The 24491-nt window shown below is 38.2% G+C and overlaps 1 protein-coding gene across 1 annotated transcript in view; it reads right to left on the bottom strand.

The window, feature by feature from the left end:
* The window catches only part of DNAAF9 (dynein axonemal assembly factor 9), a 70772-nt gene that overhangs the window by 15609 nt on the left and 30672 nt on the right, over window positions 1-24491 (bottom strand). The window contains exons 12-29 of the mRNA XM_032747938.3: window positions 24443-24479; window positions 21750-21837; window positions 21243-21319; window positions 20930-20974; window positions 20492-20537; window positions 20070-20181; window positions 19541-19611; window positions 17756-17806; window positions 16847-16934; window positions 14864-14967; window positions 12111-12257; window positions 9388-9476; window positions 9057-9155; window positions 8685-8802; window positions 7824-7912; window positions 6628-6786; window positions 4699-4824; window positions 2725-2762 (exon numbers count right to left, since the gene is read on the bottom strand). Coding sequence (XP_032603829.3) covers window positions 2725-2762; window positions 4699-4824; window positions 6628-6786; window positions 7824-7912; window positions 8685-8802; window positions 9057-9155; window positions 9388-9476; window positions 12111-12257; window positions 14864-14967; window positions 16847-16934; window positions 17756-17806; window positions 19541-19611; window positions 20070-20181; window positions 20492-20537; window positions 20930-20974; window positions 21243-21319; window positions 21750-21837; window positions 24443-24479 — 1584 coding nt within the window. The remainder of the gene's footprint in view (window positions 1-2724; window positions 2763-4698; window positions 4825-6627; window positions 6787-7823; window positions 7913-8684; window positions 8803-9056; window positions 9156-9387; window positions 9477-12110; window positions 12258-14863; window positions 14968-16846; window positions 16935-17755; window positions 17807-19540; window positions 19612-20069; window positions 20182-20491; window positions 20538-20929; window positions 20975-21242; window positions 21320-21749; window positions 21838-24442; window positions 24480-24491) is intronic.

Raw genomic sequence — 24491 nt, 5'->3', positions numbered from 1 at the left:
TATTCAAACTGCCACTGCCATCTCTGTTTCTAAGAGATGCATTTTGAAGACCACCCAGTTTTGTTTAAATCTTTATTTATACATTCCTCCAAAGAAAAGAACCCTTGCAGCCTGGGGAATAGTGTGTTCAATGGAAGCAGGAAAGGAACAGGAGGGATGGATTAAAAATACATATGCTGTATGAAAATAATGGCTCCTCTTTGCTCCCAAACTTACAATGGGAATATTTAACAATGGTGATGTCTTAATTTGTGTTCTATATGAAATTGTTTCACAAGGGATGCCAGGGTGCCCTTAGACTAGGAAGGTATCATCTTACAGCTTCTGTGCAAGAAAGAAAGAAAGAAAGGACAGAAAGACAAAAAACAAAAAAGCAGAGAGAGACAAAAGGGAATTACAGCATGCAGATGGTGGCAGGAATTTTTGGATAAGTTTAAGGAACTATGCAGAGGATACTCCTGTTGGTCATTCTGCTCGAGGCTTTGTCAGTTCTCCCCAATCCCCAATTGCCTCTGTCAGTTTTGGGGCTCTCCAAACAGAAATTTTGGAAAATGTCACATTGATAACGTGCCCAGGAACCCCTGTGATGCACAGAAAGGCAGCAAAAGGCAAACCCAACTCACTCCCCACATTTGGAAGATAGAAGGAAAAAGTACAGATCCAAAGTCTAATTAATTCCTGCTTGCCAATGGCTGCACTTGGCTTTTCTTACACCCACAAAGTTCTGTTTTCAGATCTGTACAAAGCCCAGTACAACACTGTTTGAGTTCTAGATACTGAGAATTTTAGACTTTCTATATTAACAGACTCTAACTCCAAAGAAAACACTACATTTGACCTGAAGCCATAAAGAAAGCCTCCAAAATTAATTAATAACACTAAAATTACAAGTGTATAGTTTAGTTAAAAGCATGTAATACCACAAAGTAAAAAACCAAGAGTTTAGGTTTTTAAAATATAGTAATATATATAAAACAAAATAAAAGTTTTAGGACAGAAGCTAGTCCTTCTTCATCTTCTTCATAAGTTTGAGTAGTATTTTGTAATTAGACAGAAAAGTCCACATTGTGGACTTCAAGTAATAAATTATTAAGTTAAAAGTAAAAACAATTTAAGTATAATTTCTTAATTAGATAGTTTAACCTTAAAAAACCTTATAACAAAAAATAGCTAACCATTTTGTACCTTATTAGTAAGATATGAAATACAAAACTCACTGCCTATGAAACTGTAACATAAATTTTAAAAAATAAACATTTAAATCTAAACACAAACTATCATCTCAAGTACCTTCAATCCCAACTTCAAGAAAAAAATAAATCCAAAAACCAATACAACACAGTCTTGGCCAATTGGTGACACAACAAAACAAACAATATTGGCATGCACAACATCCCAAATCTCACTTCAAAGGGTACTTTTCCTCTTGAACCTTTTACACAAAAATTACCCCTATTTTTGTGAAACAATTTCTTTACACAAAGGGATCTCTCAGCCATCTGATGTCACATTCTGTATCACAGAACTGGATGACAACACTTTGCAACGTGCAGAAATTATTCCCTGCCCCAAGAAACCTCCAGTATTTGTAATTCTTACAGCATTTTGACTGCAAGAAAATCAGCTACTCTTGTCCTGGGCATTTTGCAGTTTCGCCTTCAACATCAATTCTCACCCAATTCAGTCTGTACAAATTCACTTTAAAAAACACAAAGCTTTGGGTATTACTTTTATTTATTTTTTCATAAAATAATTAGCACACTTAACATCTCTGTAGTAATTAATAATTCTTCATATTCTTAACATTCTCCTGCTCTCTTCAATTTTACCAGTGGCTGTACAAATGATAATTTGCCAATTTGTGAACTGGAAAATTCACAACACTTTTCTCCAAATAAAATACTGATTTATATAACAGCACCTACAGAAATTTCTGTCCAGCTTGCTCACAACTGCATTCTTTAAGGTTCTTTTCACACATGAAAAAGAGGTGCACCACTCTGGCAGCCAAGCAGAGCAATCAAGAGTTTAAGAAGAGCACAGCATCCTACTCTGATTTTCCAACACTGCATTTAAATACGATGACAAAATAAACTCACCTGGCTTTGAACATTTGGGGCAGGGATTCAAGGGCAGGTGAGGAAGGATCATATCCCATTTATGCCAACTCCTGCTCTAATTCCCAAGCCTGCCAATGCAGCCAGTGATTATTTCAGGATATAAAACTGAACACACAGGTAAGGACCAGCCCTGCAGCTGAGCTGCTTTGCTGCAGTGAGTGATGAGCCCTGCAAGGACTCTCCAGGCCACACCAAGAGGAGCATTTGGGGAACAAGGCACCCCTCATTTTTCCCTTTTTAATAGAGCTGAAATGAAAAGAAAGCTCCATTTCCTCATGTATCTCCAAAGGAGGGTGGAACTCCACTCCAATCCAATCCAATCCATTCCAATCCCAGTTACAACAGCTCAGTGTGAGCAATTTAATTCATGGTCTTAGGAAACCCATCCTGGAGAGGAGAACTCCAAAATGGATCATGTTCCAGAATTTTTTCATTTTCTGCCCATGATGTTTGTCAGAGATTGTCTGTTCTTACCTCCAAGAGTTTATCATGACCCTTTGGCTACGTGTATTAATAGCACAAAATAATAAATACAGGTATTTATTTGGCCACATGGCTCAGTTATTGTTCTGTAGAGCTCAGAGTCAGGAAAAGTGACACATACCTTGTGAACACTGGTCCAAGAACTTGGGAAAAAGAAGCCTAAAAAACCAAAAAGTTCACATATCAAGAATGGATATTATTATTAAAGTAAAACATTTACATTCACTTGGATGCTGACAGAGTCTCACAAACCAAACCATTTTCATGCTTCTTTTCCTCAATCCATGTAACTGCAATATCCTCACAGCTTATGTCTTTCAAGGACTTTTCCCTCAGAAATCATTTTGTAGATGGTTTTAATTCTCCAACAGATTTAAGAGCTAATTCCGACCATGCAATTTCTTCTGTACTCCAAGGAGTCAGAAAGCTTCAATATTATTTTAATTTTTATTTAGACAATAGGAATTTAAAGTTTGCCCTAAAGAATTGTGCCTTACAAAGAGTGGGAACTTTCCATAGAAAGACTGGATGTACAGAATGCCAATTTCTGCTGCTGTGACAAGTGACAATTATTTTCAGGAGGTTTATCATGGACACAAAACCTCAAGAAGAGATTTTTACCTGTTCCCTTCAACTCCCTCTCCCCTGGCCTGGTCTGCAAATTCAGAATGGGTAAAAGCTTCATCCCATGCTCAAAGAAGAGCTGGATCTCTACAGTTGTGAACTCTGAGGCAGGAAATGGGTTTGATTTTCTTGAGTGCAAGTTTCAAGCCAGACATGAAATCCACTCTGTTCCATTCTCACAGTGAAATCACCAAAGCTTCTCAACTGCAAGGTTTGCCATTGGCACTGTGTGGCTGCTTGGTAAATTCTTATCAGAACAAACTCCAAAGCAAAATATAAATAATCTACAGCACAGGCTGAGCCTCTCTTTCCATTGCTTCTACACTTCAGGAGACAAACAGTATTAAAGGACTGCAGGCTGCTGCTGCTATAACACTACACAGTACCATGACTAGGAACTCGTTAGTAAGTTAAAAATAAAACAGAAATGGAACTTGTCTTTCCTAGAGTTATGGAAAGAACAAGTTTAAACACCACTCCAGCATCAATTCACCCATTTTTTATGTAGTCTTTAATATTTGTTTGGTATCTTTGTCACGGAGACAAGAAGAAGCAGCAAGGTAAGGTCTATTTATTGACTACTGCAAAGCACAAGCAGCACGTTGGTTAGTGTTTAAGAACAGCCAGGAAATGTCAGGAATGCACTTTTAGAAACTGCTTGGGCAGCTCTTCTCTAAGCTGTGATGCACAGTTTGATCACAAACAGAAGCAGTGCTACCAACTCCAAAAACTCTAACTGCTGGAACTTACTTTTATCAAATCAGCTGCAAGGCATAATTAAAAAATTGGGGTGTTACAATTTTACAGGTAGGTCTGAGAAATTATTTCCATGTTTGTAGAAGTCTGGAGCACACACATTTACTATGAAACCAAACTATTTCAAAAGGTCAGTGACTTGGCTCTGCGACCATTTCCTCCCCACCCTGGCTCTGCAGTAACCCAGGATATCAGATTTTAACACTTGCAATGCTTTGGCTTCCGTGCTTTGTCATTCTCTTCCCCATTTCAGGGATTGTTTCCCTTAAATTCCATATTTTAAACCTGCAAAGTCTTTTTAAACATCCAAAAGTAGTGGCAGAACCGATAAATCAAACTGAGATGCACATCTCCATTTTCAGTCTGACTTACTACAAGACTGCAAAAAAGAGAATTATTCAGAAAACAAATGACTGTGCAAATGTTTCAAAGCCCTTACCCAGAGATTTGTATTTAAATAATCTTTGTTTATTCTTCTAGGAGCTGAACATCTATTGATATTCTATATAATTATATACCCAGTGGAAATCAAGTGCCATCATGATAAACCAAACAGCACTTCCAAGTTCCTCCAAGATGGATTATTAAACAGTTTTATGGGATTTAAGTCAGTTCAGTGGCTTTTAACCATCACAAATTGCTAATTATTATATAAAAGTGATACCAAAAATCAACATATCTGTTCTTAAACTTGTAGAAATATTTCAAAGCACACCTGTGTTCCATGTAGCAGCTCAGAGGCTCCACGCAGGTGTTGACTGCTCCAATGATGAAAGAAGATTTCACATCTGGGTCAGGGTGAGTCTGCAGAGCTTGCACAACATCAATAACATCAGTGTACCTGCAAGAAACCAAAATAAAAAATGGGTTCAGAGAACCAGAACAGTTCCCAACCCAGGAAGAAATCAATGGTTTGGAGAAAAACTGGATTTCCAGAAGAGCCTCCAGAAGAGATGGAAGGCAGCTCAGAACTTGGCAAATCCAGACAAATTAAGCTGACTGGAAGTTATAGTAAAATTAAATTATTAACAATCCAGAGAAAAACAGTGTAAACGTTGTACTGAACAACTGGAAATCCAGCTTGCAGAAAGCACAAACAGCACAACGTAACACAAACATTTTATGCCTAATGCCAAGTAAATTAAGCCCAAATTGAGTTAAAAAATGAATAAAATAACAGCTTCTCTCACCTATCAGCATTCTAATTTAAATATGTTTCTCCCATTAATGCATCCACTTTTTATCAGGTCTTCAACCACTGTTGCATTTTATCTCTGTATGACATCAAGGCTTAGGTGAACCTGAGTATTAATTTCAGGTATTTATTTCTCAGCCAGTTACAAACTTTTCTCTACTGTCAGTTATCAGCTGAATGGGATATTTAGAGAACTCCAGCTTCTCTAAAGCTGACTATAGTAACATCAAACTATCCATTAAGAATGGAAAACTTCCAATTATCTGTTCCTGAAGCCAGTGCTGCCACCAGAGTATCAGTTATTTTGCCCATCAATGCACTTAATACCATCCCTACTAATTACACAAAAAAAAAAAAAATCAATCTGGCTCCAACACGAAAAAAATGATGAATTTTAGCACTATCAGAATGGACTATAATGAAAAAAATGCTGAGTTCCATTTGTACATCCTCAGTGAGAAGGATGAACTAGAAGTCACTGCAGCCAGGTCAGGGTAGTGCCTCCCTCACACTGGTTTATGTCACCTTCTAATGACTCAGAAGATGATCCTGGTTCTGAAATGCTACATTGGAGATGGAAATGTCAAACACAGGTAGGTGGCTCCGTTTTCACCTTTATCCTCAAGGAAAATGGCATTTATCCAAAACACATTACTAAATCCTCCTCTGCTATCACCTGCTCTATCAGGCAACAGAAGATTTTTGTGAGTTTGATCTCTGCTGGCAGTTCTGGAGTCACAATCACAGATTAGTTTGGGTTGGAAGGGGCCTTTAAAGGCCATCTTAGTCCAACCTCCTGCAACAACCAGGGACATCTTCAACTACCCCAGGTTGCTCCAGCCTGGCCTTGGGCACTTCCAGGGATCCAAGGACAGCCACAGCTGCTCTGGGCACCCTGTGCCAGGGCCTCAGCACCCTCACAACCAGGGATTCCTTCCCAATATCCCAACCAAATCTCCCCTTTTTCAATCTGAAGCCATTCCCTGTGTCCTGTCCCTCCATCCCTTGTTCCAAATCAATCTCCAGCTATTCTGGAGCCCCTTTAGTCTCTACAAGGGGCTCTGAGCTTTCCCTGGAGCCTTTTCTTCTTCAGGTGAGCATTCCCAGTTCTCCAAGCCTGGTTCCAGAGCAGAGAGGCTCCAGCCCTGGGAGCAGCTCTGTGGCCTCCTCTGGACTCTCTCCAGCAGTTCCAAGTCTTTCTGCTGTTGTGACCTAAGAGCTGGAGAAATCTCTGCAGGGCACAGGAGCAGAATCCCCCCTCCCCTGCTGCCCACACTGAGGGACCAGCCCAGCACAGGGAGCTTCTGGGCTATGAGCGCACCCAGAAGATGGAAGGAAGGCTGAGAACACCTTTTTCACACGAGCAACAAAACCAACAGGGATAGAAAAGCTGTGTAACCAAGAAGTGCCTTATTCTACACAACAGTTCAAAGAGTTTGGATTCTTTACCCTTGCAGCACCACCAGCAGCCTGTTGCTCTTCCCAAGGTGGGCGGGCTGACGGACCCCGAGGTTCTGCTGGGTCTCCAGGAGCCCGGCCAGGAAGCGCTGGAAGTGGGAGGCACTGAAACACTCCGGGCTGTCCATGGTCTGCCGATAAACAATCCACCTGGAGCACACACAACGAGCAAAGAGTTCATGTGCTGGCACTGAACAGGTCTGCTTTCTTCCTCTTTTCAAGCAACAAACCCAAATGAAGTTTGAAAAGCTCAAAGATTTCACATCTCTCGTCATCTCATGGTGGTGTCGTTCCACATGGGGAAGGGGAATTTATTTGGCTTTCTATCATTTCCAGCATGTGTACATTTTTTATGTGGGTGCCCAAAGGATTTGTGGGTGTTTTTTGTTGTTTTTTTCCCAATAAAACAATGTTCACCAGCTTTTTTCAAAGCTGTATAAATCATATGAGTAATTCTGATCACTGGCAGTGATGCAGTAAACAAAAATTAGACAAATCCAATTCAAGACTCTGGGCATGAAAACATTTCACTGCAAAAACGGAAAGTAACACAATGACATTTGCAGGAAAACATGAGGAGATGTGTTATTACACAGCCTTCAAAAGTCACCTTATGTGTTTGTCCTATAATAGAACCACAAAACTGTTCTGAATCAACATGATAAAATCAAGATATTGAGTTAAAAGAACAGTGCAGAACATGGCTAAGATTAAATGCTAAGGTGTTTGGCTGTAAGAATTAAAAGGACAAGATTTTTTTTTCTTTTCCAGAAGTTCTATCAACACACAAAGTGGCAAATTCCTATAGCAGATTTATCTCATTGCCATACAACAGGTGTCCAGAATGTACCTCAAATCAGGCTAAATTAAAAACAAGGCTGTGGCAAGGACTGTTAGAACAGTCTTTTCTCAAAAAAAAAAAAAAAAACACAAAAAAAAAAGCATTTTAGAATCACTACAAATGAATAAATGGAAGCTCTTCACCACATGGAATAGGCAACAAAGAAATCTGTGCTGTTTTTCTGTCAAAAAACCAGAAAATGCCCTTTAATGCATGCATTTAAGGGCAAATCTCCCTGGCAGTCTGAAATTAGGTTTAAAAAACCACCAAGTGAAACAGTGGTAATTTTTTTTGCCTTCATGCCAAGCTGTGTTTTGGTGATCAGTGTAAACAGAGCTGCACCAACCTCCCGTACTCCTTGGTAAAAGTGACAAGGAAAGAACACAGGTCGCTGGAACGGCACCCTGGCAGCCCAGTGATGATGGTGATGATCACCTGCAACAAGGAACAGGGGACAAGGGAAGTCTAAACACAAAATAATCACAGAAACACTGGTGCAGACACCAAAATAGCTGCTTTCTATGACTCATATAGATTTTTTCTTTCTTTTTTAAGAATCCATAGTTAAACCAACCTTAAAATCAGATTTAAAAACGTTCCTAAGGGTTTATTAATTTTCAGAATGGTCTCTGAATCAGACCCCAGTAATATTGCAAGACTATATTCCTGCTGCTTTGGCTTTGTTTTCAGCAGATTTCAAAAGCTGGGAAGCTCCAAGGAAATATTTTCTCTGAAAATGCTATTTAAAGCACACCTTAAACTGGACAATTGTTATTGCCCCTATAGAGAAAGGCGTGTTGTACAGATAATATCAGCAAATGTTAAATATCATGTGCTACCCCTATGCTATTTAAAGGACTTTTATGTTCCAGAGAACAATTCAGTTAAATTATTCAGCAATTCATAAAAACAAGACAAAGTCTCTCTGGACATTAGAGAAACACTTCACTTAAAGATCTACACCTCATTTTCTGCCTCTGTTTCATCAGGTTGAAAGGCCATTTGCACTTCCAAAATACTGTTTAAATGGAAAAGAATTAAGCATATAACCAGAAAAAAAAATAGAGAAAAAACTGGTGGTAGTGGAGGAGACAGAGCATGGCTGAACATGATTAGTATTTTATTACACTACAAGAGAAATAATGACAGAAAATACTCAAAATATTCTAGATGAGGGTGAGAAATTATTGTGGACTTGTTTCCTTACCTTATCACCTTCTGCTTTGCTGTCAGAAATGGTTTCTGACTGTTGGAGAAGGACAGGAAGATGTGCCCTCATCACTGGCTTGGTACTGACGCTGCTGACTGTGAAGTGCTGCACAAACCTTCCAAAAATAAAAGGTTTACTTCTTTACAATTGACAGCAAAAGATTTCATCCATATAAATAGCTGGGAAATTACTAAAATAAGAGTATGAAAAGGTCAAGCTAGAGAGGAAATAATTCATCTCAGAATAAAAACATCCTAGTGTAAAGAGAATTATTTAAGAAACATTTTTAAATGGCTATCACATCTACCAAAACATTTTTGTCTCATTTCTGACAGAATGAATCCCTTGAACACAAAAGTAATTTCTCACCTCTCCAGTCCTGGAATGGCAGCAGACAGTTTCAGCTCCCTGCATCTTTCCCCAGAAGCAAAAGACAAGGCATTGAAGAGCTTCTGGACACTGGAATGCCTAAAAGAAGGAAATGGATTAATTACTTAAAGGAGAAACTGAAAAATTTCTCTTCTCTAAACCACATGGGCTCATATTAAATGATAGAAAAAAAAAAAAAAAAGTGAGTGTTGCACTAAGAATGCACCCTTTTTTAATTATTAAAACAATTAATTATTATCAAAAATAATAAATAACAACATTTTTCTGATTGCAGCTTCTGTGTAACTGCACTGCACTGGCAGGAACTTACAGCCTCTTTTGTTCCTCAGACAGGAATTCTTCTGGGACAACCCTTAAAGATAATCCTGAGTTTGTCTGGTTTTGCCATGAAGAGAAAACCTGGAATGAACCAGAGCTATGTATGAGTGCCATTATTTTCCCAAATTTGCTGTGAATTTGTTTAGGAATTGGTTTTGCTCACCTAAAAAAACAGACACATTTTCACAAGCCATTAAATATTGCACAATAAAGGTTTTGCTGCAAGAGAAGCTGTGCCTGCCCCTTCCCTGGAAGTATCCAAGTGTTGGATGGGGCTTGGAGAAATCTGGGAGAGTGGAAGGTTCCCTGCCATGGCAGGGGGTTGGAAATGAGATGTGCCTTGAGGTCCCTTCCAATTTTAGAACTCAAATCCACTGATCAGATTTTGCAATTTTTTTTCTTTGGTTAGATTGGAAGTGCTTTAGGAATGTACTGAAACTGCCTCATTTTCCCTGATAAAAATGTGTTTATAACCCAAGTTCTCTACAGCATGAACTGAATTAATTCAAGTCTCTTTGAAGCACTGCTGTAATTTTCATGAGGTGAGATTGCAGCAATCATTACTTGAAATTGAAGAAAAACTCTGTTCCCTCCCAAAAGCAAAGGAAACCCTTCATTTCTCTAGGGAATGTTTTGGCTCACATCCAATTGCTCCAGCCAAGACACATTAATCTGAATGGCACTGGGAACCTAGAAATCAGATTCAGATGAATCACAAAGTCCTGTCAGTGTTTGGAATTTCCCTTCTTTTCTGAAGTAAAGGCAACAGCCATTGTCATTTTTCACAATAACTGTCTGCTAGACAAAACAACTGGGGGGGACACGACTGCTTTCCATTAAAAACTCAGCATCCCAAACACAAGGGTGGGAGATAAAAACCATCAAAATAAAATATATTTTTGATATTAACAAAGGCAATATTGCTCATGCAGAAGGATCCACACAACTAAAGAAACAACCACTTCAAAACACACAGAAGGGACTCAAAGAAATGCCTGAGAGGAATGGAAAAAATGAATGGTCAAGGGAAATTTGTGTTCTGTAAGAGTCAAAGGGTTGGGGATAAAGTGATAGGTCAGGCTAACAAGTGTTAGAAATATAGAAATATGTCAGGTCCAGAAGAAGTAGAGACCTGCTCAGGTCCTTTTGTATAATTTTAGGAAAGTTTTAAAAAGAGCTGCTATGGCATTGAGAAAAAAAAAATGAGAGAGATCAACACATCTCAAAGCCTAAACAAATTTTCCTCCTGTACCCTTTAGAGTGAGGATGGGAAAAGGCATCGCCTCATCCTGCACAGCAGATTGCACCTCTGTGGGCTCAGCATCTCAGTTTTTAACAAACCCAGATTTGGGTAAACAGGGCAGTTGCAATCCCCTATTTCCAGGAGGCTTGGAATAATCAAAGTATAGCTCCAGTGAGTGAGGTATCAAGCCAGATAATTGAGAAGAGTAGAAGCAGAACCTAAATTTTAGTGAATCTTTGTAACCTGTGAGGCACACAGACTTTTAGAAAGAATTTTGAAGGAAATCAATAAGCACCTGAAGGTAAATACTGACAAAATACAACAATATATTTCCACGGTTTACACAATCAGGTACAATCAATTTGATGAAGAGTTTTGTTCATGAGAGAACACCCTGAAGAAAAAAGATTTGTTTTATCTGCTTGAGCAAAGCAACTGATGTGATGCCAAATGAGAAACTTAAACTGCCCAAACTGAACCTCAGTGTGGAACTGTTCAGAAAAAAAAAAAAAAAAATTAACTCAAAGGAGAACAGGAATAAATAGCCCTGAGAAAAAGCAACAGAGGAAACAAATACCCTCCTCTCAGATATTACAAACAGTTTGGATTATCTACAGCCAAAAACCAGATCAAAAGAAAACCATTACAACTATCAGAAGAAAAAAAGAACTTTTTATAGGCATAGATTGAAAAGAATCTGGTTTTGTTTTATTAGGTCAAATAAAGCAGAAAGAATAGGTCTGAGATTTGTGAGTATCTCGAGGATGTGTTCTCGTAGAGAAAAGAAAAATAAAACAGATATAGAAGTAGAATTAATAAAATGGGCTGAAAATTCAAATACAAACAAACAACAGATTTCCAGCCATTCACAGAGTGGAACAGTGGGAAGAATTTAAACACTTAAGATAAAAGGAGGAGACATTTTATGGGACCATTAATACGACCAGTGGGGACTACTCACTGAGCTAGGTGGTCTTTTCCAACCCAGTGTGATGAGCACATCCTAAAACCCTTGTGAAGTCCTAAAATCTCCAGGCTCATTTCCTCAAAAGCACTATTGTTATAAAGTTGGGTTTATTAAAAGCCTCTGCAGCACAATGCACGAAGCCAATCTACTCAGGGAATAATGCAATGCCATATGGGAGACTTAAAAACTTTAACTCCACTTCCCCAAGGATCACGATCCAAATGTGTCTGACCACAAAAACACACAATGGAACCTCTGCCACTCCATACAATCCCTGCAGCAAATTAGACACCAGAGCTACACTGAAATGCAGCTCAGAAAAAGAGATTTTAAAGCCCTGGCTGCCTTCAGAAGGCAAAGTTAAAGCACATGGGAGCATTAAACACAACGAGCAGCACCATCACTGGAAATTCATGCAGAAATTTGAGTTTCTCACACATCTTAAACACACACAGAGCAATTATGTGGTTTCTCCCCCATCCCAACCAAACTTTTTTCACTTTACCTGTGAATAAAAAGCTTTATAAATCTTTCTTTTGGGGAAAAGTGCAATCATCAGAAAGTTGTTCTGGGTGTGGAATTCAATGGGGAGATGAGGAAGCAGGGAACTTTTGAAGTCTATAAAGAGAGCAGCAACAATGCTGTTGGAATCCTGGAAAGGGAAGAAACAGGACAAGTTAAAATTAACATTTTCTACTTTGCATGGCACAGGGATGGAGCAGGAGGGGTGGAGCACCCCTCAGATTCCACTCTGCAGTTAGTGGAGATACTACAAGCTTAAAACAAAGGATCCGAGTTTGAGCGAAGCACTAAACTTTTGTCCTGAAAACAAAGCTTAAATTTTAATATCTTCTCTTGTCTACACCAAAATCTAGACCCTTCCTGTGCTACTGCTTCAAAGAACAAACTCTTTGTCTACACCCACATCTCCAACACAGACACCAGATGAAAAATTATTTAAATGCCACCTAAAAAGGTGACAAGGGAGGCTGAAGCCCTCAGGTTGTGTTTCCCTCAGAAGCACTGAACTCAAGTTCCATTTTTGCTCTGAAAAAAGCACTGATTGGATTTTTCTTGGATTATTTTTTAGTTTGTTTTGGAGTTTTTTTCCCCAGAGTGGTGGTAGGAGATCTCCCATCTCTGCAAGTGCTCAAGGCCAGGTTGGATGGGGCTTGGAGCAACCTGGGAAGGTGGAAGGTGTCCCTGCCATGGCAGGGGGTGGGACAAGATGGTTTTTAAGGTCCCTTCCAACCCAAACCATTCCATGACTGTGGAATCCAGGACAGGATTTTATATTCAAATCTGCAGGATGCTGAAGTGTTTTATATTCAAGCCCTTCTCACTTATAACGCTTTTCACATCAAAGTTTTAAAAAATCAGAGCAATTGAGAAGCATGAAACATTTCTGGGAAATGGGAATTCAAAGAATTTTAGTGGCATCCCCTTCACTTGCAATAGAAATGGGCAAAGAACTCACTGTACTCATTGTTGAGAAGAAAAAGCTCAAGTTGGGGAACTGTTACGTAAGAATTGGTATCAACTCAGAGACATTTGCAAACAGAATCTCTCTGCTTTGCTGACTGAGGGATTAATCATAAAAATAATACTCTCAAGATCACTAAGGTTACTGAAGAACACACAAAAATATTCTCCTCAAAGAGAACAATTTCTTTTAAGAGAAAATGGCTTTTGGAAGAGAATCCACAGATGCTGGATTCTGCAGGATGACTTAAGAGATTTCCTGAGAAGTGACTCCAAGGCCAACTCATCCATGCTGCTGTCAGCACGAGAAGTGTCCAACAAAATCTGCTCCTGGAAAACATTTTGGGCTCCACAAATTGAAAAAAGCTGAAAAGCAGCAGCAGCAGCAGCAATAATCCCCATGGACACGAGGTTGAAAGGAGCCAGCTCCAAGTTTTACAAGATGTTAATGTCATTGTGAAATCTAAATATTGCTTGGTAATATTTGTTCACTTGATGAATGGCCAGAATCTCTCCTGAGCTCCATGCAGGGGTCCCAGGGATTTCAGGAGTTCAGTGCTCAGTTCCTCACAGCACAGGAATCTGCAGCACGTGCAAGAGCAGGAGCACAGATATTTTCAAGTTAAAAAGAAGAATATATCACAGGCATCATGCTAAACCTGCTAAAAAACCTGTATTTTGTATCACTTCAAGGTTTGGTATCTTTTATTTTAATCAGAACATTAAATTCTCCTTTTGCTTTTCCATCCATGTTGCTGCAAGAACTTTTGGAAAGAGCAACCAACAATTCCCTTGCTTCTCCTGTCACTTCTTAACAGTTTCAAAACCCTCCACCCTCATATTCTGCCAAGTCAGTAGAACAATAATAGACTCCCTGTCAAGGCTTAGCTTCACACAAAAATCTGGCACCATTTCAAGAATGATGGCCAGGTCCCAGAAATAGCAACTTTTATGAAAGTGAGTGTCTTGACTCAAACAATCAAAGGAAGGTCAGTGTTAAAATAGCTCCTTAAACGAGGGGCAATCAATCTGATGTCCAAGAAAAGGCAGCTAAGGTAAGACTCTCTGAGCTGCCGTGTTTTCATCTCAATTGAATCACATTTTTATTGTATTTTACTGCTTTCCTGTATTGTGGGATGAAATCACTCAGCACAATGCTGCAGGAGGCCACTGAATAAATATGGAATACTGTACCTGAACAAAAGGGAAACTAAAGGAAACTGATTTTTTTTTTTTCCCCAGTGTTTAGGAAACAGTAACCAACACAAATAATCTCTTTTCCAGCCTGAAGTGTTTCTGCCTCAAGATGGACAGAGCTGAGCTGCCATCATTAACCTCTCAATTCCCACTGAGCCTGAACACTGCTCTGGTGGCCAAGTGAGAGACTGAAATATATTTTTAATAAAAGGCAGCATTTCACCCTCCCAAACACCCTATGACTTCACCACACCTTGAACTCTTCTCCATCTATCCCTTCACACTGTGAGATGTTTGATGAATGTTGTGTTCTGTAATTTTTCTTTTAACAAAAAGCAGTTTTCACACTGTTAACAGCACATTGCTAATTCCAATACAAAATTCTCTTCTCCTTACTCACTAATTTCAGTTAATCAGCACCAAAACTGCAGTGATTTGCATCAGTTATTACAGCTGTACAGACACTTGAAAGTGAAGCTGAAATCTAAACTTTGTACCAGGACCCAACAGAATCATTGCTAAAAAAATCTTAAAAATTGATGAAAACTTTATGACAGAAAGAAAAGACAAAACACTCACCCCATCATAGAGAGAAATGGAACTCATGTGGTTCTTGGAAATGGAAATGCTGCCATGATGGGGATCACAGAACAGAATTCCATCAGAAAAGAAATACAATTTGCCTAGAATTTGAAGGGAAAAGGCTTGTATTAATATAAATCAACATTTCAGCTTCTCAAGACTGTCTCTTCTTCCTGAGGAAGAAATCTATGTTCCTGCAGGATTTTGTTGTATTTAACAAGCAGTAAATTTGATCTGGGTTAATGTTTAGTGAAATTTATTTTATTTTTATTAAATAAAAGCATTTATTTTATCTGGGATAATATTTATAACCATTCAGTCTCTACTGGATCTCGTTACCAGGGGCAGGAATCATGACTACAAGTGCATCTGAGTTCATCTGACCCCACAGAACCACTTATCATAAATATTCTGAGGCACATTTTTTAATTTAAAAGCAAAAACAAAAAAAAATTCCATCCTGTCAAATTTCAAACTTCCAGAAATACAAAACTGACAATACAAGAACTTAAGTAAAGATTGCATCCAAAACAATTGAAAATTTAAACATTGTAACAAACTGAAGTGTAAAAACGTAAGTGGAAAATTAGAACACTAAGTTCAAATTAAGCTTAAAGTAAATAACTTTAAATTAACCTTTTAAATTAAAATTTAACTTATTAATTAAATTTTTTTGAGCAACCTGGGTTAGTGGAAGGTGTCCCTGCCCATGGCAAGGGGTTGGATCTAAATGTTCCTTAAAGTCCTTTCCAACCCAAAGTATTCCATGAATTTTATGCACCTTTTGCACCTTACAGGGCTGCAACATCAGCAGAGACCAAATTTGAGCACAAAAAACTGGGGAACGAAATCAGCTTCACTGCCATGTGACACCTAAAAAAAAATCTCACACTCATTGCACTGTTTCATAATGGTCTTCACAGCACCTACTTGTAACTCAAGATTCAGTAAAACACTTAACTGCACAAATCTCAAAAAAAAAAAATATAAAAAAGTAAATTTTTCCTTTGGGTCACACAGAGCCAGTTTTAACAAAGCAAAAAAAAAAAAAAAAAATCCAGCATTCTCCAGTTATTTACTGAGTGAACAAGTGCCCACAGCACTGCATTGCAAAATAGCTGAACATCACACTCTGCATTAACCTCTTCTCTTTGAAATCTGATCAATTAGAGCAAAAGCAGCTGCCCTTATGTGAGGGTTGCTGTTTAATTGCCTTGCACATCATTATTTATCCTCTACACTCCAGGGCAAAGACAATAAAGATGAAGGTTCTCCTCTAAAGACTGTCAGCACCAAGCACTTAATGTCAGATATTCACCACCTCCTGCTGCACATCAGCATTGTGACAGCAACACCTACTCTGTATATAAAAAAAAAAAAAATATATATATATATAGAATATAAAAGTATTGTGCCTTTAAAAGTATCTATTAATTCAAGGCACAAGGAGGGAGAGAAATCTAGCAGTCCTATCAAATTGTTTTCAGACTTATTCTTGGATTATTCATGTTGTTTAAGGTCTTGAAGGAAAAGGCACCAAAAAAAGAGGAATAATCCAAGATTGCTGCCAGGGATCTTGTGTCAGAAAGCTGTAACTGGATTGGATGTGAGAAAGACCAAAATCAAGCATTTTTCTGTACCACAGTGAGCAGCAGAGCTGACAAACTCTGAATTCCTGAGAGAAAATGACAGTGGCAAAAACCAGGAACACGTCAGCTCCAGGAGGAGGCTTTGAAAGGAATATTTTCCTTCTCCTCCAGGACTTTCAGGCAGAGGTTGGGGACAAAAGAACCAGACATGGAATTAAACACAAGAGACTAGGAAAGGCAAATTGAAAGTTTAAGATGATGGCACAGTTTGGCTCACCACAGTATGAATCCCACACCCTCTCTCTCATGTTTAAAAACCAAAAGCCACCAAAATAAGAAAAAACAAGCAAAAAAAAAAAAACCAAAAAATAAAACCACAACAACATCTCACCTTCTGCAGGCATGGCCTGTGGATTGCTGGAACAGATATAAACTCCATCACCCCCAGTGAGTAAAGTGCCCAGGAAAGATTTGTCTTCCTAAACAGGAAAAAACAAACAGCAACATCACAGACTGGATCAAGGACCAATCCAGGCAGGAACATTTTCTCCTGCTTTTGCTCCAAGAGAAAATATTTTATTTTCAAACAGCATCAGTCAAGAACTTTAAAAGAGTTTTGGTTTGTTTTTTTTTTTTCTGCACGGATACAGAAGGACCAGCGAAAGAGAGCAAGGCAAGAGGATAATTTCTAAAAGCCTTCGGCAAGAGGATAATTTTTAAAAGCCTTCTCCCCATTTTGGTTTTGCCAGCAGCTATGAAGTTACAAGTTATTGTCACAACCACAAGGCTGAGCTTTTTGTTTTTAGTTTGTCAATCTACTGAGCTAAAAGTATATTACATGAAAATAAATCTATTTATAATGAACATTCCTGGGAACCACAAATTGCACCACAAATGTGAAACTCATGTGATTTAAGATGTTTCCAGATTCCAAACTCTTTTTTTTTCCTAGTGCTTAGAGTGTTTTCCTTTAGCCATTAGCATGCTAATTAAGTTAAAAGAAAGTTGCATCAAGTTTTAGGGGCTTTTGGAAACACATGAGCTCCATGAGTAATGTTTAGTGAGACTTCCATGAAATCATAGTTTTATTAGGACTCTTTTTGCTCTTGGGTTTTATGATTCTTTGAAATAAAGAAACCCTCAAACTTTTACAAAGTTTGTAAAAGGGCAGAACAGGGAAGTCTTGTAGAAGAGAAGTAACACACATAATAAAAAGAGAGTCTGGTAGTAGCTCAAGCTTTTCAAATACTGGTTCATCAATGTGTAACTTCTTTAGTTTAACAAAAATATTTAATTTTACCTTCAATACTTGCTGTGCCTTTTCAGAGAGTTTCACATCACTGTCTTCAACCTGCAGCCAGAAACAGCTTCCATTTGAATTGTGATTTATAGAAATAAAGCAAGTCTAACACTAAGTAAAAAGCATTAAAGAAGTTTTGAGGCCAACAAGAACCTCAGGTGCCACAGACAGAAGAAACCCAGAGCCCAGAGTGTTTCAAAAACAATTTTGTGCTCTTAATATTGTATTACTATGGGACCAAAATAATTTATTGCACTACATTCTCCCCATTAAATTGTTTTATAGACTAAAATATTATATAGATAGAAAGCATGCAGTTTTATTTTTTATTACTGTTCAAGCATGCATTGTCATATTCTTTGGTATTCTATCTCTCACACAGTGTAGTGCATCAGAAGTCTTGAATCAGACTTTGCTTTCTTATGGGCTGATCTAAAATGCCCATAATAAACAAAATTTTCCAAAGTCACACTGTGACTTTTTAACACCGTGCACTTCAAAAACAACCAGACCTTTAAAAAGATAAAAACCTGACAAGGTGAAAATGAAATAATTTAAAACTCCTGCTATGCATGGAACCATCAACTTGTTCCCACTTCATTTTTCACTTATCCAAATCTAAAAAAATCAGGGTATGTTAATATTACAAATTTCTGTTTCAATGCTCCAGATCCAGATTTACCCTCAGATATGCCCACTCCAGATCAAGTTTTGGTCTGGGATCTACAAGTTTTGCCTTGGGGATGAGCTGAGCTGAGGCTGTGCCGGAGCTCACCCTGGGTCGGGGTGGCTCCGTGTGGTGGAAAAATCTCTCCTCCAACCTGTGCTTTCAAAAAAAGGCTCAGCAGTCTCTTGTTGCTCAGTCTCATGGTTGTTTATTGCAAGTTATCTAAAAGATTTTCTTCTGGGGCTGCTGTGGCTTGCTCACAGCTCAGGCAGAGGCACACACACACCCTGACATCCTCTCTGACTCCCGACTGCTTCTTCTCTCCCCGCCCAGGGCTGCTGCTGTCTTTTATATGGTACATTACGTGTTACATGGGTACAGTTTGTCCCCAATGCCTATTACCTATATTAAATGGTGCTTTTCTATCTTTTATATGGGACATTACGTGTTACATGGGTACAGTTTTTCCCCAATGCCTATTACCTATATTAAATGGTGCTTTTCTATCTTTTATATGGTACATTACGTGTTACATGTTACAGTTTTTCCCCAATGCCTATTACCTGTATTAAATGTGCTTTTCTATCTTTTATATGGTACATTACATGTTACATGGGTACAGTTTTTCCCCAATGCCTATTACCTATATTAAATGGTGCTTTTCTATCTTTTATATGGTACATTACGTGTTACATGGGTACAGTTTTTCCCCAATGCCTATTACCTATATTAAATGGTGCCCTTCTACTCTAAACCAATTCGTGAGTGCCAACATCACCAAGAACATGGAGGTAAGGAAGGAGAAAGAGGGAGGACAGGACAGGCCCAAATCCCTCCATCTTAAAACTTCTGACCCCCATGTACAAAACCTAAAACCCCCCTGTACAGCACTCAAAAATTCTTCCCTCTACTTTGTGACTACTTCTACTATAATATCTAAACTCTTGTGACTTCTCGTTCTTCCTGCAAGGTTGGTAAATCATTCCATGGCTCAAACCCAAAATCACAGCTGCTTCCAGCTGCCTGCCAGGGTCTCAAATGCTTCTGACCTGGACCTGGAACCTCCAAAAATGTCTGAGGGACATTTTGAGTTCCGACAAGGCTGTGCTCTCACTCACCAGCCAGGAAGCGAATCTCGGGATAGCTGCGGTCAGGATAACGTGCCTGGAGTCTGGATGGATGCTGCCATCTGCAGGGAAGCCACGGGAAGCAAAGCAGTGGAATCAGGGAATTATTAAGGTTGGAAAAGACCTCCAAAATCACCAAATGCATCCTTCGACCTAATATCATCATGGCCACTAAACTAAAATCACCTATATACTTCAAAATGCCCAGTACGTGACTTTTAAGATTTAAAATTGCTTTAGTAAATATTAAAATCTTATTATTTTAAGAATTTCTGAGTGTTTAAATGAAGCTTTCACAGCAGAGTAACTCTCAGTCCTCTCATACACAGAGCTACTACAGAATTCCAAAGAAATCCTGATTTATTCTGCTCTTTCTATGGTTTCTTCCTTTGCTCTTAGTGTTCCAAACCCATCAGAGTAACAGCAAAAACATCCAATGGAATTCCTTTGGCTTTCCCATCACAGCAAAGCCAACAGAAGGACAAGAGTGGTGATGAATTTTAGAATTTAAAGCACTCACCTTTTTCTTTGACCTGTATTTGTGATGTCAGGAAGGACTCTGAAAACACAACAGATCCCAAGCATCCTCTTCCTGCCAGCAGGTCTGGAATGTCAAACACCATCATGGATGCCTGCAGTCATCCAGCAGTTGGAGGGAAGAGAAAGCAGAACTTGAAATATTTCAACTGAAAAAGCAAAATTTGTATTTTTCAAACATCCTAAAACCCTATTTCTATATTGTGGTTAAAGCCTGAGATCATAAATCTCTGTTAATGTTTTATTCTAAATTATGACCTCTTGTTAAACCTGGTCCAGCATCTGAAATCTCTTCTCATCTCTCCCCTTACACTTGCATTCACATAAAAATCTTAGTATGCCCCAGAAAAATAGACACTTGAGCTTTATTCTCTAATTAAATAAATAAGTATTATTATTTCTTACCGTTTTGATCAAACTCAGGCTGTCCTCATTATCTAATGGAGTAATTCTAGAACAACAATGATAATTAAATATTTAAAAGTTAGATCATCTTTCTGTGACTCCACAGCAGCCAAAAAAAAGCTGGTTTACTTTAAAATAAACACTTATTTGTGCAGGTCATTTCAGTCAATTAGTGTGGAGATTAAATAAGCACATGTTTGTGGTATCAACTAAGTTAAAAGCATTTTTAAAAGGAAACTCCTAATGAGCTCATGCTGGTTCTACTCATTAATAGTTAATAAAAATTACGTCTTCCCAACTGCTTTTTATTCCTTTTAATGTTTTTAAGATTCCACAGAATTACAGATATGAAATCACTGAACTACCTCATACACAAAAGCATTTAGAGTATGAAAAGCAGTAATTAATAACAAGAAGTTGTAAGATAGTGATACAAACCTGCCATGGTTGTTCACAGCCTGAATTTGAAAAGCGATTTTTGAGCTGTAGAATAGAAATTGTACAGATGAAATGTGTGGTTTATCTTTTCAGATGGAAAAAATAAACAGGAATAGACTTAAAGCAAAATAAGTGATTAAGAGAACTGGAAAATTGAATATTTATAATGATTTTTAAAGGCTGAATGCATTATGAAGTCTTGAAGTCTGGCAGTCAGGCAAGCTCAGCTTAAAACTATTATTTTTCAGTTTATAATTGATGTTTTCCCCCCAAAGAAGCCAAATGAGCAATGAGTAACTCTGGAAATACACACCGTAAAGCAGATTTCAGCTGTGCCAAGCCAAGGGTGTCTAACACAGACAGGAGCACCTGCTCTGCCACCTCCTTTGCCTGAAAAAAGGAAATAAAAGAACAAAACATCCTTTCCCATCCTTCCAAATCCCAGCAGCTCCAGGAGCACCCCTAAGACCAACAAGAGACACTAAACAGTAACACACTGATGCACCAGGCTAAAATTTGCTCTTTCACAGATCTCATTTTCCTTACTATGAGGTCAGGAAAATTCATGAGAAGATGGAAAACCAGCTGAAGATGGGTAAAATTAGACACACTCTGAAATCTCTCTTTTATTTTATTTTTTTTTTTGAATAGGATTCAGAGCCTGGTTGGAGGCCATGACATTTGTGTTATTCCATTGGGCAAAACACGGGAATTCTTTTGGTTTTCTTTTTGGTTTGCACGTAAATCTCATACTGCAAGCAATCCAAGTCAACAATTACAGAGAGAGAACAATTAAATTTCATTTAGCAACTTCATTTACCTTGGATTCAGTGGAAGTTTTAGCATAGCACTCAATGCCAGCAAGCACAGCCTCTACAACAGCAGAATATATTTGCGACAACAGCGTACTGAAGAGAAATACAAACACAACATTTACTGGACAGGCAGAGTTTTCTTCCTCCTCTTTTTAAAGGAGCAGTTTTTCCTCTCATTGCACAACTCCCTTAATAATAAGGAGGGGGTCTTTGTTGGAAAAAGTGGAGAAATAGTTTTATAGTTAAGCTTTCTGTTTAAGAAAATTAAATTAGAGCGAGGAAATCGCTCAAATGACAGGATATTTTAGGGAAAGAATTCTTGATATAAATGTATCTGGTGCTTTTGGTAGTCAGGAATAAAAAATCTGTTTTACTGTTGCCTTTTGCTGCAGTTGGGTTTAAGAATCACATCCTAAATGCAGGGCCTGGCATGACAGAGGGAATGGTTTCACACTGACAGGAGGGAGGGATAAATGGGATTATGGGAGGGAATTGCTCCCTGGGAGGGTGGGGAGGAATTGGAACAGAATTTCCAGAGAAGCTGTGGCTGCCTCTGGATCCCTGGCAGTGCCCAAGGCCAGGCTGGACAGGGCTTGGAGCCACCTGGGATAGTGGAAGGTGTCCCTGCTATCCTCCCCCTTCTCCTGGCAGAATATTGGAATGAGATGATCTTTAAAGATCTCTTCCAACCCAAACCATTCCACAATTTCATGAAATCTCCATCCCAACTTAGTCCAATTCCCTTCTTAAAAGGGGACTGAAAGAATTGTACAGAAATAAACAAAATAATTTCCAGTTATTGACACATTTACAGCTCTCCAGAACCACTGGGGAAAAAACCCACGTGTGCCCAGCCAAGGAACATCAGCCTCTGTTTTCCTCCTAAATTACAACAAAAATATGAGCAGACCAACAAAAATCAGTCCCTAAATTTTTAAGTTTTCTCATTACTCCACTGCCAATATTGAGGGAGGGAAGAGGGGGGAGGAAAGAGAAGGATACAGCATTTAAGCCAAATGCAAAGCATTCTTGAAGGATGGGAAAAAAGCATCTGAAGACCCCAAATATGGAGGAACCTCAAAATGCACCAAAGCTTGTCTTTCATCATCCCCAACAGCAGCAAGTGATTTTTAAATTGAGCTTTCTCACTATTTTTTCATGTTTCTGGATTGTAATTTCCTGTGCTTTCATATGCACTTAATACGTTTTCACTGCACCCAGTAAAGCAATGTAATTCCTTTATATTGTAATTCTTCCAGACTTTGTAACCATTCCTATTTTCCCTCAAATTCACATATATATTTGCAAGAAAACATCTCACTGAGATGTTCTTTGTCTTATTCTCCTTCCCATTTTAACATTTTAAAGCTAGCAGTGAGAAAAAAAAAAAAAAAAAAGCCCCAAAAAAACAGCACAGGATTTATTTTGTGTTGCTTTTGAAGCATTATCTTAAAATAAAAATAAAACCAAAACATTTATCCCAGTTTACCCTTCAATTGCCTGGTTTATGCACTCTAGGCAATCAGTACAGCCACATTTTGAATGAACAGTGTTCATAAAATACTTTTGATTTCACTTTTTATAAAATATTGAGTAGGAGACAACCACAAACTAAGCTGAAAATCATGAGTTCAGGTTTGTCCAAAAAAAAGCCAATTATACTACTGTTGTTGAAATTAGGTTATTTGAACCAATACAGGGATGCTTGCAAGAAAAATACATTATTTTTAAATTACTGCCTTTATCAACTCCTGCTTTATTTAGAGCTTCTCTTGATTAAAATGTATTTAGTACAAAGGATTTTTGAAGGAGGACAAAAAATGTTTGAACAATGCAAGAAAAAAATACCTGTTAAGAGTTCAGTTTTCTCTAAAAAAGGGAAAATCTGCTGCTCAGTGCAATAATTCCATTTTTATATCTCAGAATTACCAAGAGTCAACAGTATTTAGTGTGACAGCACTGATCCATCTTTAATATCTTTAATATCTTGCTACCAGCTTTGCAGAAGCAAAAACAGGCTCCTAAAATGATCCCAACTAATAAGGAGGACAAAATCTCTACAGAAAAGTCTGATTTATCAAGAGAGAGAGCAGGACAAAAACAGATTATCTACTGTGTTCTCCAAGCTGGACAGGGATCTACAACATGCAGAGGAAGTGGACATCAACATGGATAAACAAAGTGTGATTTTTGAGAAGGTTAAAACGTGCAGAAGCTTTGCAGCTTCTCAACTTTTGGGAAAAATTAACTTGGATCTAACTTTAACACAGTGGATTTCTTCACAAGTTTGAGTGGTCCCTGTTGGCATTTTCACTAAGCATCAGAAATCTTACATATTATTAATTAAACTGGTCAAAAAATTACTTTTTCTTCTATCTGTGTAAGATGCTACAGTGTGAGAGACTTTTTCCCCTTGGTTTACATGAAGTATCTTTAAAAATTATTCAAGTGACTGTTAAGATTATTTTTTTACTACAATTTGAGCAAAATTTACTAATATTTCCTTTCCTAACAACTCCTCATGCATCCACTGAAACTCTCCACAAGCATTTTGCCTTTGCAACCCTCTCCCATGCACGTTATTTTGAATAAAAATGCCTCTGCAAATGCCAACAGCTACTAAAAGCAGGTTTCACCTACTGCCACAAGGTAGAAAGAGAGAAGAGTAAAGGAATAATATAAAAAATTGTCAGCTTACACTTGCTCAGCTTGCTTGGGCATCTCATTGTCATTTCCTGCATTAAAAC

This window comes from Taeniopygia guttata, chromosome 4, assembly GCF_048771995.1.
Source record: "Taeniopygia guttata chromosome 4, bTaeGut7.mat, whole genome shotgun sequence".
NCBI classification, from domain to species: Eukaryota; Metazoa; Chordata; class Aves; order Passeriformes; family Estrildidae; genus Taeniopygia; species Taeniopygia guttata.
The sequence above is the reverse complement of the archived record's forward strand: the minus strand, read 5'-3'. Positions and strand labels throughout refer to the sequence as shown.